This window comes from Pteropus alecto, unplaced genomic scaffold, assembly GCF_000325575.1.
Source record: "Pteropus alecto unplaced genomic scaffold, ASM32557v1 scaffold22, whole genome shotgun sequence".
NCBI classification, from domain to species: Eukaryota; Metazoa; Chordata; class Mammalia; order Chiroptera; family Pteropodidae; genus Pteropus; species Pteropus alecto.
Genome location: NW_006434839.1, coordinates 15044237 through 15063559, shown reverse-complemented (window position 1 = coordinate 15063559; position 19323 = coordinate 15044237). Strand labels below are relative to the sequence as shown.

At 33.8% G+C, this 19323-nt stretch overlaps 1 protein-coding gene and 1 pseudogene across 4 annotated transcripts in view; both read left to right on the top strand.

Annotated features, from left to right (window-relative positions):
* PTPRZ1 (protein tyrosine phosphatase, receptor type Z1) overlaps nt 1-19323 on the top strand; it is a 162738-nt gene that overhangs the window by 88611 nt on the left and 54804 nt on the right. For all 4 annotated transcript variants that reach the window (XM_025045970.1, XM_015588410.2, XM_025045972.1 and 1 more), the window contains exons 3-8: nt 2386-2565; nt 4742-4893; nt 7762-7857; nt 8356-8426; nt 12140-12293; nt 12448-12598. In XM_025045970.1, the coding sequence (XP_024901738.1) occupies nt 2386-2565; nt 4742-4893; nt 7762-7857; nt 8356-8426; nt 12140-12293; nt 12448-12598 (804 nt within the window). The remainder of the gene's footprint in view (nt 1-2385; nt 2566-4741; nt 4894-7761; nt 7858-8355; nt 8427-12139; nt 12294-12447; nt 12599-19323) is intronic.
* Nucleotides 18638-18756, top strand: LOC112478789 (annotated as a pseudogene).

The following is a 19323-nucleotide window of genomic DNA, read 5'->3' as shown; positions in this document are numbered from 1 at the left end:
GGCTTATTTGTTTGTTTTTGCCTGCTCTCAGCCTGGGACTACTCTCTAACCACATACCCCTCTCACAACCTGGTACTTTACTTCTTCAAAGCCAGCAGGGGAACCTCACACTTTGAAGCACTCTCTCTCCAACTTGCTAAGACAGAGCCTTCTGTAACATAACATATCACAGCAGGGACTCCCCCATCACCTTTGCCATATAATGTAACCTAATCAAAGGAATAACTACCCCCATTATGTTCACAGGGGCTGCCCATCTTCAAGTGAGAAGGGTTATACAGGGCATGTACAACAGGGTGTGGGAATTTGGGGGACCATCTCAGAATCCTGCCTATCATATAAGTAGAGAACAGAATTGTGGAAAGAGCAGAAGAAGCTGGAGACCAATTAGTGGGCACTGGAGATGTCTAAGCCATCACTTCTAAAAATTTAATGTGTATAAATCTCCTGGGGATTGTGTTAAAATTAGATTCTGACTTAGTATGGCTACGGTGGAGACCTGACTCTCCTAACAATCTCCTAGGTGATAACAGTGCTGCTTGTGGAATATCAAGACCTAAGCTAATGATGACAGGGGGTTGGGCTAGGCTGCTAACAGTGGAGATGAGAAATGGTCTGACTGGGGATATGATTTGAAGGCAGACCCAAAAGGGCTTGCTAAGGAGGAAATGGAGGCATCAGGATGACTTCTAAATTAAAGGATGACAGAGATTGTAGGAAGAGCTGGTTTCAGGGCAGAAATCCAGTGTTCAGTTGTGGATAAGCCAAATTAGGATCCAAATAGAGATGATTATTAAATGCTATGAGAAATAGCATGTTTATAAATCATATGCAGTGATACTAGAGACTTGAATTTTTATGTTTGTGTGTACCATGACTATGAGACTCTTGCTAAGTGTCTTGGAATTTATTGCACTATATTAAAAAATTTAAGCAATACGGAGAGCCTTATTGAATCGTGTTGCAGTTTCTCTCTCAGCTTCACTTGCATTGACGTTAGTAAAACAAACAGTGTTTTCCTGTCCTCATGCCAATGTCCTTTACGGTGAAACTAATATAGTATTACTGAAATCCTTATAGCTATTCCTAGAAGTCTACATGTGCATCACTGTGAGTATTTAAAGCATTTGGTACTCAAGTACTCATGGAATAAAACTAGATTTTAAAATTAAAAAAAAAAAAATAGTTTCAGCACCTGTTGATTTTGGTAGATGCCTCAGTAGGAGATGAATTACCTAATTTTCTCTGGCTATGTAGGCCATTTCATGGTATGACTAATGACTATTTCTTTCCTGGGCTAAATTATGCAAAGTGAGGTTTGTCACATTTTAAGAGCTTGCGTGAATGTCAATCCTCATTGATTCCTTATTACAAAAAGTACATATCATAGGCTGGGGTGTTACGGAAGGTTTGTTTACTTATAATTTCCCCAAGCATCAACCATGTAAAATCTTGGCCTTACCCATACTTACTTTCTGAAAGAAAAGCATTTGCAAGGATATATTTTGAAAACTGTGCTTTCACCCTGCTCTTTAATGTCATGGTTGTAGAAATGCTAGAGTTTAGCCAGAGAAAAGTTTAAGACTCGGACTTGCAACATTTCATATATTTTAATAGACCTTTAAATAAGACACACCTGTTCTTAACACTGCTTGGGTGCTAGCTACATAATGTCCTAATGTAATAAGGTAATGAGAGATGGTTCATCGTTTTAGATAAAAGTGAAAAATAAAGCAGCACAGCGCTGTTTTGGTTTAAAGGACTGTTCATTCTGTGGAACAGGTGAGCATTCCCTTCGCCATAAGCCAAAATCTTTATAGAAAGTCCTGTTCCATTTTTCTTATTGTTAAACAATAAGACCTGGTAGGTTTTATGACCAGAAGAAAAGGTGGGGCGGGGAAAAGGAGATATTTCAAGGATAGCCAGGTGATTATGTTTCTATAAATAAGACTCTTGAGTGTATGGAAATTAAACCAAATCATTCAGTGGCAGAGGTGAGAGAAGGTCTGAAGGGGCCTACCCCCTTGGAGAGTGCTAAGGAAGTCTGTCATCTGGACACTGTTAAAACTGGAACCCTGAGCTAGGACTGGCTACCTTATACAACAATTAGGCTTTCTATTGATTTGGAAGAATGTGATGGCTAAAGCAAGCCAAGTTGATCCCTGTACTTAATGTGGTTGTTCTATAGGCCTCTTTTTATATTGTATCATATTAAAACCCAGAATCTGAATCTAGGTATAAAAGTTTTGTGAATTAGTTCAAAGCTGTCCCTATTTTCCCTACTAGTGTATATATTATAATATAATAGATTGACTACTTTATAATATAAAATTTAGCTTTTTCATGGTAATTTAAGAACCTAACTTTATTGTTTTCTTTTCCTAGGAGCACTGAATCAAAAAAATTGGGGCAAGAAATATCCAACATGTAATAGCCCCAAACAATCTCCTATCAATATTGATGAAGATCTTACACAAGTAAATGTAAATCTTAAGAAACTCAAATTTCAAGGTTGGGATAAAACATCTTTGGAAAACACATTCATTCATAACACTGGGAAAACAGGTAAAATATTTGCATTTCATTCATGACTTCATTATGTTTATTGAACTGAGAATATGTTTAGATTAGTTTCATTTGATTTTTCTTTGAATAATATTACTATGAACTGGATGGAAATTTTAGGGAGACAAAACCAAGTAGAGCACAGAAAGTTGAAAGTTTAGACAACATTTTGGAAATGTGTACAAAAAAATAAAATGACCTGTCATCACATTATGTTCTTCAGAAATATAACGGTGATGATGCTTTCACTAGAAAATGTGATAAAGATAATGTAATATAACTTAATAACTCCATCACCAGTTAATCACTTAGCCAATCAGGATTTCCTTTTCTTGGGCATTATAGTTTGATCTTGTCTGCTCAGCCTCATACTATATTCAGTAATTGGATATGAGAAAAGCAATCAAGTATAACTGAATTTTAAGAAAAGGAATTACTAGCCCTTCTATATAGAAAGTTTTAAATTACATCCAATCCTTAGGAAGTAGTCATTAAGTGCTTTTTTCTTTTGAGACTATCTTTTTAAAAAAACATGTAAAATATAATACTATAAAAATTTCAGTAAAAGCTAGATGGACAAAATAGTTTTTTAAAAATGAACATCTTTCCTTTTCTGAAACTATATTTTAAATGAAATTGTATATGTATCAGGAAGTTAGATAAAAACAAATATACTCAGGAAGAAAAGATTAGGAAAAAATATTCAAAATTATAATAGTAACCAAGTTGGGCTGGTTTGACCATTAGTAAATTTCTTCTCTATTTTCCGTATTTTGGTAGTGTACTTATTTGAATGTAGTAATTTAATTTTAAATCTCATAAGGATAGGAATTTTTCTATGTGTCTGATATGTAATAAGTACACAATAACTATTTGTTAAATGAATAATTAAGACAAATTTTACATGTTATGATATATTGTTAATTAAATACATAAAAGTATATTGCCCCAAATCTTGACATTTTCATTATAGGTTTTGAAGGCTGTTACAAAGCAGTAAGCCACGTAATTTCTGCTTTATTTTTCCAGGTAGACTGTGGTCAAGCACTTGATCTTTAGAGCCACACTTTTTGGGTTTAGTACTGGCTTTTAAAATATATTGTAAAACTTTGAGCAAGTTACTTTCTGTGACTCAATCTCATTTTCTGTAAAATAGAGATGATAATGGTGTCTCCTTCCTAGGATTGTGTGAGGATTGAATGTTTAATTCATGTAGAGTACTTAGCATAATGACTGGCACAATGAAAGTGATAAATAAATGTTGATCATTATTGTTACTGTGTTTGTTCTTACATGATTATAATTATTAATGGAAATTTCTATCTCTAGTTGTCTGGCCAGTATGTTAGCTTCACTCCCTAATGCCAACAGTGGTTTCTGTCTGATGGAACAAAGACTAAGTCTGATTGAGAGACATTAAAGTCTTGCGTTAGCAATATACAAATGATGTATTATAGAATTGTCCACTTGAAACCTATATTATTTTCTTAACCAACATCACCCCCAATAACTTAAACTTTAAAAAAAAATATTGCAATAAGCTCTCAAGAGAATCATGAGTCTCCAGATGACTCAAAAAATACGATCAGACAATATCTACTGTGGAACTAAAATAAGAGAGTTTAAGATTCTGAAAGTCGCCACTCAGAGTGAACACACGAGATAGCCAAAACCCCTTCGATGGGAATGGGTTTCCTCCTTCCTTACCACAGCCTACGACAGAGATTCTGGAGCTTGATGAAGGCTGGGGTGGTGTTTGGAAGGATAAGGAGAGGAATTGAGTTGAAAGTGTGATGGTGGGGGGCATACTCCCAAGAGACGATATTCTTCTCTCCACTCTTCTGTTCCTTCTCCCTTTACTCTGTCCCCTATCAATTAATGCTCTAGGGAAGCAGAGCAAACAAATAGGGCAGGTGGACTGGCTGTCTTCTGCTATCAGGGTCCTACAGCATTTAAGATCTTCGGTTTAGTTTATATTTATGGCAAAAAGATACATTAGGTATATTGTGCAGTTACAAATTCAGGTTCTAGAATGGCAAATTATTTTTTTAATTTATCAAATAAGTGATTTCCTTAACGTATCTTTAATAGAAGAAAATTTAGTTGAAATTTGTAATTTTGTTTTCAGAAACTTAGATGCAATTTTATTGTGTGTGTGGCTTATTATTTTTTTTAGTGGAAATTAATCTTACTAATGATTACCATCTCAGTGGAGGAGTTTCAGAAATGGTGTTCAAAGCAAGCAAGATAACTTTTCACTGGGGGAAATGCAATATGTCATCCGAAGGATCAGAACATAGTTTAGAAGGACAAAAATTTCCACTTGAGGTAATGAATACTTCTGCTGGTTACTATTTCATTTTATAAATCACTGAGATTTTATTTAACATATAATTCAATTAATTTGTAATAAAATCTTATAATTTATACAGCTATATATTTTTTTACTTTGTTAATGTCTGTCTTTTTTTATTAAAGTCAATAATAGACATATTTGATTTTCCACTTCCCAATAACCCAGAGTGCCACATTATAGATGATCAATAAATGTTATTGAGTAAGGGAATGAATAAAAATTTTCCATATCTCAGTAGGAAAAGAAAGGGAAATTTATCAACATACTGAAGGATCAAAGAAATGCAAAATGGAATCGGAAAAATTTTCAGCTTTTGGGAAAATAAGTATAATTACAATAAATAATGAGTGTGCGGTGAAATAAACATTTGCATACATGTCTGCAATACATGAAAGAGTATAAATTGGTAGACTTTCTAGGCAGCAGTTTGCTTGCTTTTTTATCAAGAACTTTAAATATTTTGTTCTCAATACCTACCATTTCAATTTGTAGCAATTTAGTCTAAAAAAAAACGAAGATACGCTCAAAAATGTATGTGCAAAGATTTATTTGCAAGAATAAAAAGTTGAAACAAAAGGAAATGATTAAATACGGTATGATGGAATGTTATAGATCTTGTAAAAATCATGTTTTTGATTAATTTACTCAAAAAGATTCATCATAAGATATTAAAGCTTTTTACTTTTTTAACAATACTAATGCTTTTAAAATCAATAAAAAATAATTTGCGCGGTATTATGATTTTAATTTTGTAAGACATGAAAACTAATTAGTGACCAACAGTACAGAGTCTGAGCCAAATGGACTAGGTTTAAAGACTGACTTCACCGTTCAGTTATTATAGACATGACATTGTAAAAATTATTTAATTTACCTAAGCTTCCATTTCTTTCCTGTGAAATTGACAAAAGAGTAATAGCACCTGCCTTCTGAAGTTACTATGAGGATTAAACAAGAGATTAAATTATTACTAAAGTAAAAATAATTGAGGGAAATCAAGAAAATGTTAACAGTGATTTTCTCTTGGTGATGGCATATGAGTGCTTTTTCTCCTTTAAAATTCCTGTATTTTCTAAACTACCTTTAATAAAACAGTATTAGTTTATAATCCAAAATGTTTATTGATAATAAAAATAAGACTACAGTGAATTATCTCTTAAAGGGCTAAAAATTTTTAATGTGGATAAGCGCATTCAAATTTAGAGCTTATAATTTATTTTTTTTAATATACGAAATATTCTTAAAGAAAAGCACATGTATCAGATATGGTTTGCCAATGAAATAAAAGCCAATTCATTAAACACATAACATTCACACTTCTGAGAGTTTACCGCTCTGACCTTGTTACTTATTTAGTACAAAGATGAAAGTCAAGAAAATCTCTTAGCAACATAAGCTCTGAATCCTCAAAATAAATGGTACAGAATCTGTGCATAAAGCTCATATATTTTTCTTATCTGAAAAGCCCTTCAAGGCATCTCTCGGTGGTGTTTGTTTGTTGTCAGTTTTAAACTCTCCCCGTGTCATTGTGCAAGCAGAGACACTAAGGGACATCCTCGACTTGCCCTTTTTTCAGAATATCTTCACATTCTACAATCAGGTCTTCTCAATTCTGTTCCTAAATGATGTGAGAGGTCGGAAAAAAGTTCAAACCACCTTTGTCTTTTACTCGGATTATTAAATGTCTCTGAAGTGGTCTCCTCCCTCTGTCTTAATCTCTTCCACTCAACTCCCTTTCCCCCCAGCCCTGCCCCTTCCCCTGTCCCCTCTCTACCCCATTAGCTGAAATGCATTAGGACTCACCTTGCTCACTGGACCAAACTGCAGGCAGGCACTGCCTCACAGACCTTCCTGGTGTGCACCCTACCTACCCCTCCAGCTTGCTCTCTCTCCTCTTCTCTCACCTATGCTCAGCTGAAATCACAACAAGCTACTTCCCATTTCCCACGTTTCTCATATTTTCTTGCCTGTTGGCCTTTCCCAGAGCCGGTCCCTCTGATGAACACACATTCATCTCTTCTGCCTTTTCATCTGTAAACTTTTAAGCTGCTCATCCTTCAGGGGTCAGCTTAGAAAGGCTTTGGTGATCACCCAAGGCAGGTGATCCTCTGCTATCGTCTACTTCACACCTGCCATTTCTCGGATCAGAGCCCTAACCATTAATCTTCTCAGAGCCTTTCTGCTCTTCTCGTAATTACACTTATAAACTAGCTGAGTTACCTGACTCCCAAGCCCACAACACGAGGAACACCAAATTATAAGTTAGAGGCTGTTATCGATAGATATATGGCCTGAAATAAAAATTAACAAGAGATAGCCTCACAGCAGGAGAGGAGACTTAAAAAAGGAACTTAAAAATCCTTTGGTGTTTTTTAGGTAGAAGCAGAGAGGCCTTGAGATTTCACTATTAATAGAGTGTATGACAATAAATGTCCAATAATCGTAACTCAGACCATCAAGAAAGGCGTGTCCAGTCAAGAAAGAATGAAACCTTATTTGAAAGAATTCCAACAAAATAGTTGAAATAATATTCGATAATTTATTACATTTAATAATTGCTCTAATAAATTATTACTTCAAGGTTGCCTGGTAATCTCGAAGTGGTAATTTCAGTTCTAGATGTGTCTGTATTTCCTTCCTCACTGCAGGATGATAAATGATTGTAAATGTAATTGTATGTACATATAATTGATAAAATATTTTGAAAATATGCAGAATATAGAATTATATCATTTATAGGATTTTTCATGTAGAATTGATTGAATTGGTAAATTATTTTGTCTTTGTTGACTTTTGTGAAGTCTTCGTATATAATAAAGCCATCATTTTTACATTTACAGATGCAAATCTACTGCTTTGATGCAGACCGGTTTTCAAGTTTTGAGGAAGCAGTTAAAGGAAAAGGGAAGTTAAGAGCCTTATCCATTTTATTTGAGGTAATCATTATACAGAGATTTAACACTAACTTAATTCCTTTTTTAATCACATGAAATATTGATGTGAAATGTCAAGACATACTTTGCAACAGATAGAAGACTTCACAAGTAGAATGATATCTGAGAGTCCTTTTCAAAGAGAACTCCTTGGCCAGTATGTTTAAAGAGGACTCTTGTATTTACTTATTGGTTAAATCACTTCCACCTGGAGCAAACTGTCTTATGAGTGTATAGGTGTGTTTATTTATATATGCAAGGCATCATAATGTTATAGCAGTGACTGTGAATCATAACATTTTAAAATGTACTTTTCTCAGAAAATTTAAGAGATTTAAAAGTTTTTTCATTTTGTTTTGTTTTTACCTTGCTGTGAAAAAAAAAAGTGCCTTTGGAGAACATTACAGTTGAATATTTAAAATGGCAATCACTGGTGTTTATATTTTATTGAACAGTTAATCAATTTTATCCCATTTTTAGAATGTCATTCTTCTTTAACAGGTTGGACTAGAAGAAAATTTGGATTACAAAGCAATTATTGATGGAGTCGAGAATGTTAGTCGTTTTGGTAAGCTACTTGGAGGACTCTCCTTCTTCCAGATTCTACTTTGAATGTATATGAATTTTTACAATATTACAAAAATCAGTTGTTCCAAAAGGAAAGAGCAACCTCTTAATTTTCACACTTGATAATTTATTCATTTCTCACTACAGAACAACTTATAAATTTTTGTCACATAAAAATCATAAAATGTTAATAGTATAAGTAGGAAGCTGAAGTTTTCTAATTTTACTTTTGAAAATAATCTAATTACATCATGCATTTCAAATGTATTTATCTATTCTGTCTCTGCATTGAACATTTGTTAAAGACTCTAATTTATAATTTGAAACTAATTAATATTATAAAAATTATGTTTTAAGTTGAAAAGGTAAGTTTAATTCAAGTTAAAATTTATTCCCTAGTGCTTTCCTTGGTAAGCCCTTTGCTTTACCAACATGACAAGATTTTTGGAAGAAGATAAATGCTTACATAACGACAAGATGCAATACACTTTGATAAGGTTCTCCTGACTATTTCATGGCCCTTGTAATTTGTCACAACAAATGCTTTTGACAACACTGGCAAGAGACTGCAACCTATTGTTATTATTTTATTTTTATTAAGCATTTACATACACAGTATTAATGCTGCCCTGAATTATCAATAAAGTGATCATTATTCCTCTCTGGGAAGCTGTAAAATTTGAAATCAGAAACAAAATTCATGTAGATCCTTTTCTTGAAAGCTGAAACCCGGCCTAGGATTGATTTATCTTTGTCAATTACGTGTGAGGACCTGAATTGACTGAACTTTTCGTAAGTCAGGGTTATATGACCTCCTGCAGTGCAGCTTTCATTTTTCTTGAAAGTGCAATCAAATGCAAAATGAAGCTGTTATCTCCCTCCAGATTGCAAAATTCAACATTGAATGCCAAGAGCCACACTTCATTTTTTCTCATTTAGTCAGAAAGTATTTTTTATTGAGACTGAAAGAAGGCAGCTAGTATGAATTCCTACACTTAAAATTGTATGAAAAATGAATTCTGAATGTTCTTAGGTCCTGTACCAGCCTGTGAGAACAAGAGTGATGCTAGCATCAGGTGGTTAGTTCGAACTCATGTAACGGGGGCACTTTGGCCACTTTCTCTCGAGATATCTTCAATTATTTCTGGAGGTCTTTTGGAGGATGATCACATGAGCTTAGGAACCAATTTGCTCATGCTGATTAAAGTTTATTTATTAATATCTACTGTTTGCAAGCCATGGAGAGAGATGCTTCATCAAAGCCACTGCTGTCACATAATACCCTCCCCAAGAATATGGATCACATGTTATTTTATTCTTTTTATATCCTGACTCTTAACTCAGAAGCAGAACTAATAGTCTCTTGCACTGGCTGGGAACACACACTAGTCTGCCCTCCATTACACCATCTATCTTGTCTCTCTATCCTGCTACTTGTGTACCAGCTTCCTCCCACCTCTTTTGCCAAAAAATAAAATCATCCATGCCTATCAACTCTCCCACTAGACACTTAATGTTTCAATATACTTAGCAAGGACACCTAAGACTATAGAGCTGGTAAGTGGTAAAGCCAGAATTTAGATGCTAGTCTGTCCACAAAATTTGTTCCACTATACAGTGGAGATTTATATTAGTTATATGTTTCAGAACACATAGGAAACACGGGTCAATATTATTTGAATGTTGCTAGATATGATCTGTCCAAACTAAATAAGTTAAGTCTTTTAAAGTTAAACGTTTCCATTTTGAGAGTTCTTGGATTAAATCTACTTTATAGTCTAGAAAATTCTCCAGTGTAATAAACTGATGTTTTCCCAATATTGATCTTTTTAGTCTACTCCAGCTCTAAACTCTATGAACACGGAACATACCCAGAAAGATTCAAAGAAAAAATTATTTCCATTTAAAAGTTAAATTATTGAATGTTAATTTAGTTTTCTAATAGATTAAAACTAGATTTAGGTTGTGTATATACAACACTGTCAATTCAATCAAATAGATTTTTATTTCTAATATTTAGTCTTAAATCAGACTGGAAACATTTGTCTATAACTTTATTAACAGCATCTTTCCTTCCTTCAAAAGTTTTTGTATCGCAGAAAAATTAACATTTGATAATTATTTAATTTTTAAATGGAAATAATTTTTTTCTTTGAATCTTTCTGGATACATTCAGTGTTCATAGAGTTGAGCTGGAGTAGACTATTAAGATTATCTAGTTCAGTCATTTCATTTTCTAAAGAGTAAAGTGGGGTTCAAAAAGACCAAAATCTTGCAAAGGCTTCACTCCACTTGGAGTTTTCTCTATTTCCTCATAAAAGCTTTATTATTCTGGTTATATTTAGATCTATTTTTAGAACCAATCTGTGCAATTTATTTAGAACTAATTTGGTGTGAAGTAGAGAATCAAGATTCATTTTTTCCATATAGATATTTAAATGATACAGTACCATTTATTGAAAATGCTATCTAGTCCAACAGCATAGTAATTTTTCCTGTCATAAATCAAGTGTGGGTCTGAATTCCATTCTCTGCCAGGATCTCTTTGTCTATTTTTCCATAAAGTTCTCACTATCATAATTTTTATTGTTTTATATAATAGTTATTCCTACCTAGAAGCAAAAAGTTCATCAGCTTTGTTATTGTTCAAGAGTATCTCAACTTTTCTTTGTATTTTCAATTAAATTTTAAAATCAGCATGTCAGTTAACACACACGCGCGCGCGCACACACACACACACACAAACACACACACACACACACACACATCCTCCTGGGACTTTGATTAAGATTTCATTGACTTCATAAATTAGTTTGGAAAAAATTGACACCTTCACAATTCTAAATCTTCCAACCCATGAACATGGTAATTCTCATTATTTTTAGCTTTTATCTTATTTTCTCAAGAAAGTTTATAATTTTAAATACAGATGTTGTACACATAGTTTGTTAGATTTATTTGTATTTGGTATTTTCTTGCTATTGTAAGTTATATTGTTTTAAGTTTCATTTTCTATTGTTTGCTGCTGTTATACAGAAATAGATTTAAAGACACACAGACTAAAAGTAAGGGGAATGGAAATAAAATAAATTTTTGCATATTGGTCTTGTGTGCAGTGACTTCACTAAATGCACGTATTAATTCTAATAGTTTGTAATGTTTTTCAATATTTTACATGCACAATCATTTTATTTGCAAATTATAATGTTATCATTTATTCCTTTCCAGTCTTTATGACTATTTTTTTCTTTTTCTTACTTTATTGCACTGGCTCAGTCTTCCAGTTAATGTTAAATAGAAATGGTGATAGCAGGACATCTTTGTCTCATTCTTGATCTCTAGGGTAAAAGTTTTCAATAAGTCATTTCTAAATATGATGTTTATTTATGGACTTTTGAAGATAATCATCAGAATAAGATTTTTTGTTTTCCATGAACTGATATTGAATCTTATCAAATTATTTTTCTGTATTTATTGAAGTGGTCATATGATTTTTGAATATCTTTTGTGTATAAAATAATCTCTCTAGCATCTTGCTTGTGTAATGATGAAGCATCTATCACTACATAGTGACATACGTAAGAAAATTTGGAGTATGCCAGTTTTGTCATTTTTTAAATGTATCTAAAGCATTCTTGAAATTTCAGGTCTGATTAAATGCATAACAAAGCACCTATCTCTGTTTCATAGATTCAAACAGCTAAGTTCCAGAGTTAGGACAGGCTGCGTTAGATCCATTCATATTGCTGAACCTCCTGCCAAACTCAACTGACAAGTATTACACTTACAATGGCTCACTGACGTCTCCTCCCTGCACGGACACTGTTGACTGGATTATTTTTAAAGATACAGTGAGCATCTCTGAAAGCCAGGTAATTTTGGAAATTCAAAACAATGAAGTAATTTGAAGAAATCTAAAAAGAACGATTTTTCTAAATTTTACTACAAGATATCTGTTTTTAATTAAAGCATTAATTGATGGCCCTGGAAGTAGATATGTTATATGTTAAATTATCTTCTTTTCAGTTGGCTGTTTTTTGTGATGTTCTTACAATACAACAGTCTGGTTACGTCATGCTGATGGACTACTTACAAAATAATTTTCGAGACCAACAGTACAAGTTTTCCAGGCAGGTGTTTTCCTCATATACTGGAAAAGAAGAGATTCATGAAGCAGGTATGTATTAAAATAGAATTTTTCTACAACCCTCCCAGATTCAGTGTTGAAGGAGATCATTGGAATATAATAGAAAACATGCAAGACATAGATCGTTAGAAATATTTTGATTAGTAGCTTTGTAGCTTTAGATAAACTAGTTAGCTTCTCTGAATCTTAGTTACCACAGTCAAAAAATGGCAATTAAAAAAATCCGTTCTTCCCACATAAATAACCCCATCTTTGCAGATGAGAAACACTGAGATTCAGTAAGAAAAGTGATTTTTCTGAAATACGCAGTAATAGATGGCAAAGCCACATACGCACCTCCAAATTCACTTTTGACATTTGCTTGTGCTGCGAGCTATACAAAGAAATGAATAACGGACTGAGGTGTTCAGAGCTCAGGGAGATCATATCTGGTTGGGGTGATCAAGGAACCTCAGTGAGAGAACCACATTCAAGCCGAGTCTTGACATGTGATTTGAGTTGTAAAGTGTTCACGTTTGTATTGGCAGCTCCCAGAGAAGAGCTAGTGACTAGTAGGGATTGCAAGCAAATGTACTAAATTATTAAGGAATAAAAAGTAAGTCTCTTTTTCAGTTGCCTTCTTTGGGGGCAAAGAAATTTGTCCTTAGCCGGCAATGGAGAGGATGCAGGGGGAACATCTCTGCAGCACCTTCTGTGTCTCTGAAGCTGACACAGCTGCCAGAAGCCTTTGAAAGTGCCCAAAGAACACAATCAGTTACATCTACTGATTTGTCCTTTTCTTTTTTACTGGTTCATGAAGGAAATAGTTGAAGTGGCCTTTGATTTGGGGACTTAAAACCTTTCCAAGTACATGATCTTCTTTGATCTCAGCCCTGCAATGGATTTTTGGCCATGTATAATATCAATTTAACATCATCTCTTTTTGAAGATTAAACATTAAGACAGCATGTTTTTATTGTTTTAATGTGATATTCATGAAAATTGTTCATTCTTTAACAACAGCAGCAAAAAAAAAAAAAACAGCACAAGACAGCAGTGATGAATAGCTGCATTTAATTTGATGTTAAGTTTCAAATTAAATTGCCCCCAAAGTGAGGAAATTTAATTATATTTCTCCCAGCAGTACTAAATACTATAACATCCTGTCTAATAAATAATAGGCAATTGATTAGAAAAAAGAAACTGGATTTAACCATCTCTTTTTCTAAATTACAAATGATCAAATAACGAATTAAATAAATATGATTCTTTCTTGTCATTTATATTTTATTGAAACATTTCCAGAGCATTTGTCTTACCCTGATAGATCCTGTCTAGTACTTACCAGTCTTAGAGCTTACTCCTCCCCAACTAACTTACTTGTCTCGTACTGAACTCTATCAGGTCCCCTGAAGAGGGCCAACCGCATTCTCCCAGTTTGCATTTCAATGTGCTGTTTCCTCGCTGTGGCATGTTCTTCTCTGCTGTCTTCACTTGCTTATCTCCTCCTTATTCTTCAAGACTCAAGTAGACCATTGCATCCACTGGGGTGCCAGCTCCCACTCTACCTCCATCCCCACCAAGTCTGGCTCTGGTCCAGGCGCAGAACTGCGCACTCATCTAGGCCCTGTACCTATAGAGTATGAGATAAATAATGCTCATTTGGCATTGTGTGATGTGCTGGGGTGCTCCTAATGTTCTGTGCATCCAAACTTCATAGCAGTTGTTATCAAATGATAATTGTCTATTTGTCTCCCCACCTGACGCTGAGCCCCATGACTGAAGTAACTAAGTTTTTTGCTGCTTCACCTCTATTGCTGAGCTAAAATGAAGTTCTCATTCACTAAATATTCACCAAATGACTGAAAGAATCTATTTCCATATAATACAAATATAGCAGGTTATACTTAGTGGCTGCCTCTTGCACCATTTAATGTGTAAACCCATATCAGTATATTAGTTCTGATTTAGTTTAGAACCTTGGTGTTTCCACAGTTAAGTGAAATCCAAAAGTAATAACAAAAACAGCAGTAGCTCCCATGTATTGTGTGACCCAGTGCGTTCCAGCAAGCATCGGCCTTATTTTCCTCATTTTACAGTTTGGGAAGATGATATTAAGTGGTTTGTCCAAGTTCACAGAACTATAAAAGAATGAGTCAGCATTTGCACCTAAGTCTCTCCAATTTAAATACTTCCAAATTTTTCTCCACTATGCTTTATATTTATAAAAGAATACAATTTCTGTACATAATTTTATAATAAAAACTGACGACCTTAATGACATTAAACTTAACAAAAGTGGTATTAGCTTTTTTCACAAACCAGAATGATTGAATTCTTGCTTTTTCCATCATGAGTATTTGCATTCGACAAGCAGTTATTACCATTTGCCGTGTGCATATTCCTGTGACTTTTTTTCTTAGTTGATACACTGTCTCCTTTCTACTTTATTGAACTGAATTTGAAAATAGGCATTGAGTTTATATTTACGTTCAGCATTTTGTTTATTAAATTTAATCTTAAAATAGCTTTCGATTACATGAAAACTTTTAAAAAGTAGAAGATACACATAAGAATACAGAAGAAAATAAAAATCTCCTATAATGTCACTACACAGAGATAACTTAGGATTTTGGTGAATATCCTTCCAGATCTTTCTCTTAAATTAAGAATATGTTATTATTTGTCACAGAAATGAAATTGTACTATATATATTTGTTTATTGAATTTGTTTTACTTAATGATATAAATATATTGCTAGTACACCATTCTTTACATACTATTCCATTGTATAATCATAACAACTTACTAAATTAAGAAATTATTAAATTAATTACTCAATTTTGGACATTCAGCTTATATTTATATATTTTTCTTTTATAAATATCTAACATCCTCATTTTGACCAAAAGAAAAGTAAGAATTGGCATGAAAATTGTCAGAATTCTGCTGTTGGTGAATGCATTGTAGAAAAATATATTTTGCAAAATATATTGCAAATAATTGCAAAAACCATGTGGAGTCTGTATATCCATGTAAACTCCTTGAGAGTAGAGATCAAGCTTTATTCACTTTTATATTCATAGCAGGAGTTCAATAAATATTTATGCATGAATGCATATTTTACCAGAATTTCAGTTCTCTATTGTTGCATTTTTTATGTGGAGCTGCCATTTATTAGAAAGGCATTTCTTTTTGGCATCACAAACTGGACACTGGCTCTTCTAAGAATCTCAGAATTTTTTAGAGCCATTTGCCCTAGAAGGAGTTAGTAAAAGCTGTCCTTTAGATAATAAGAAATATGTACGAATAACCCTAAAAACAGCACAAATGTAAAGTAGGTAAAGTTCAACTTTATCGCATGCCTTCCAGGTACCAGATGCCTTTCTGCTGCCTTCTTAGCCCACTAGAAGATTCTCCCATGAAGAATCAGGGGCCTCTTGAAGTACAGTGGGAAAAAGTTTGGGCTTTAAAGTCCAGTAGGCGTTTGGTTTCAAACCTCAGTGCCAGTACTCATTAGTTATATAAAAATTGTCAAGTTACTTAGTTTTCTAAACCTCAGTTTCTTCACCTATAAAAAGAGAGTTAAAATGTCACCTCGTAGTGTTGTTGTGAGTTTTAAATGAACTAAAGTTTGCAAATCAGAACAGTCCTTTGAACATAATGTGCTCTAGAATTATATTACTATTATTGTAGTGTGTGTATGTGTATGTGTGCGTGTGTGTGTGTGTGTTTGTGTGTGCATATATATATGTATATATGGGAGGAAACTATCACAGCAACCATGGGGTGCTATTCAAGTTTTCCATGTTAAAAGCTTTCGTTTGTTGAATAAAATTATAAATGCACTTTAAATCTCATTTGTTAGCGTTGTAATATATTTAATGAAAACAAAAAACCCGATAAAATATTAAATGCTTTTCAAGGCAGGTTAGCATGAAACGAGTGTCTTTATACCCTAATGTTGTATTTGAGCTACTAGAAATTTTCGATAATTCCTTCAAAAATGTCACAATGAATTATACATCAGCAGACTCACCTTCTTGAAGGTCAGTAGTTGTAAATAGCATTCATTAAGGTCACGTGTACATTAACCATCTCTAGCCATATGCAGAAAAGTGACGTGAGGATTATTTACTTCTTAGAAGATTTTGTATTACAAATCAAGCTGTTGGCAAAGTTACTGGGTATATCTAGAGCAGATTGATTGAATTAAGTGGAATTTGAGAGATTTCTGTTGGCTATTTAATCTCAAGCGAATGATGTAATCCTTGAGAGGTGCAAAACAGTGACAGATCAGTTCTAGTTATTATTTTTAACAGTTGTGGCAATATTTACATTAAGATCTGCTACTACCTGAGGGGGAATCACAACTTAATGTTGGTTGATTCTGAGTCTGTGAATCACTAAGCTCTTCTCACAATAGTTTGCAAAGTACCTGTCTCAATATTTTTTTTCAAATGAGGCTCATAAACCTCAAACAAGGAGGTGATGGATTTATCAATGTGCATTCACAAAGTACTTCTTTCATGGGTTGTGTTAAACTGCACTAAACTTCAGGTCAATGGAAAATAACTGGGTAAAACCTAGTGACATCTTAGGTAATTGTGACATTTTCTTTGCCACTGCCCAAGAATCACCACTCTGTCTTTTCACCTCCATCTACATTTTTACTCATAAACCATGAAGCTAAGACTGGACTTTTTCCCTTCAGGGCAGATGGCCCTTCTTCCAAGGTGGGCACATGGAAGGGCAAACGCAGAAGGAAACTCAGCTCTCCAGAAAGGCTGTCTGCATCACCTTTCGTGTTTAGCTGAGAGACTAATCAGCTAAAGGACAGCCAAACACTTGTCGTGCTCTTCTCATTTGTACATCTTCATTAATTTTTTTTTCATTTTTTTCCACATTTTCCTTTTTTCTCATGCTTTGCTTATTAATTCTTTTGTTTTCACTCTTCATATAAGTTTTCATGAGTGGTAAGAGGACAAATGACTGTGTCAGTTGAAAGTTTGTGACACTTTTACAATTCTTAGTGGGAAAATGTATAATTTAAAAAGCACAATCTAATTTGATCAAAATGGCAATTTTTTTACAAGTCTATTTTGCATTCTTCTATAAATGGAGTCTAAGACTTAGAAACTAAAACACCCATTACACTTCATAGCTTGTTAAATATAAGGGTCAGAGGAAGAAGATTCCTAAATGCAGGGACAGATCCATCTTTATTTTTATGTCAAGAGTGCCTAGAACCAAGGCGATGAGAACTGAATGTTAAAAATAAGTTTTTAAGTAAGAACATTTAATGCACCCTGGAAAAGGAGACTACATCCTCATTCTTTATATGCGTGGATCCTTGGCATTTGTAGAAGCACTTACTTGTCCTCTGTGTGATTTGACACGGACCACAGGTTTGTCATAGCCTGGCTCACAGTCCAGGACTTCCCAGAACCAGGTTTCTGTTCCAGGCCAGCATTCCTTAAGGAGTTGCTGACTGTGACCCAGATCACACATGGCTCGTGGAAAAGAATTGGGGAGCACAATTTAGCCCTGACAAAGGAGGTGGAACCTCAACGTAGTTCTGAACTCTCCATAGTCAAAGAAATTACAATTTTGTTACTATTTTATTATATCAATTGGTAGGTTGTACTTGGTATTGGAATTTATGTTGATCTGGAAAACACTTCTTTGTTTTAAATCCAGATATTGTGCTTTATAGAATATGGGTCCTTCTAATAAAATAATTAAACTAATTTCAATAAGAAACATAAGGAAAACCTGGAAAATTTAGTGCAAATTGATAACTTATTCCATGGTAGTAACCCAGCCCTGTGTTTGAATACCAAGTAGTGTATGTATGTGGAATTAACTAGATTGTTATTTAAATATCCAGTTCTACCTTATAGAAGGACAACCTTTTGACAAAATCGTGGACTATATACACAAGTACAGGCTTCTCTTTTGAATATATTCTAAAGTCTATATCTTCTTCCCATAAAATCCTATATTTCAGATTTAGCTTCAGCTTTATAACCTATTACTAAATTATTGATTATCAATAAACAAAAGGAGTGTTTTTAAAATACATTTCTAGTCTATGGCCATGCCACACTGAACAAGCCCAATCCCGTCTGATTTCAGAAGCTAAGCAGGGTCAGGACTGGTTAGTACTTGGATGGGAGACCACCTAGGAAGACCAGGTGCTGTAGGCATAAAAAAATAAATAAATACATACATTTCTATATAAACACAAGTTTAAACTTTTAAAAATTACTAAAAAGCTCTTACATATCTATCAAGAAGAAAACAAAGCAATGAAAACCTGATGACAAATATAACTTCCTTTTTAGAATCCTAGTTTATATAAATGCTGATCTTTAAAACATGAAGCATCTGTGATTTCTATTATTAAGTCAAAATAAACATAGACATCGAACCAAAGAAGTTTGTGCTATTTAGGTAGTAGTCCTTTGTATTTTTCAGCTAATTTTATATTTTTCTCAAGCAATTTTTATGTTTTGTGTGCATGCATAAAACTTTAATGCATTTTAAGATAGTTTCATTTGTGAGGAACAGAATAGCTCACTTTAAATCATTCCCACTCTCTAAAAAGCTGGGATTGATTTTTTGAGGACAAAATCTACAAATGATACTGCTGAGAATCACTTTCGACCTTCTGAAAATGGACTTGGGAATCTTTAGAAGCAAGACTGAGGCAATCCTGTTCCTCCAATGACAGTTTATGTGAGTAGCGCACTTTTGAGATGATTTGATGGTCT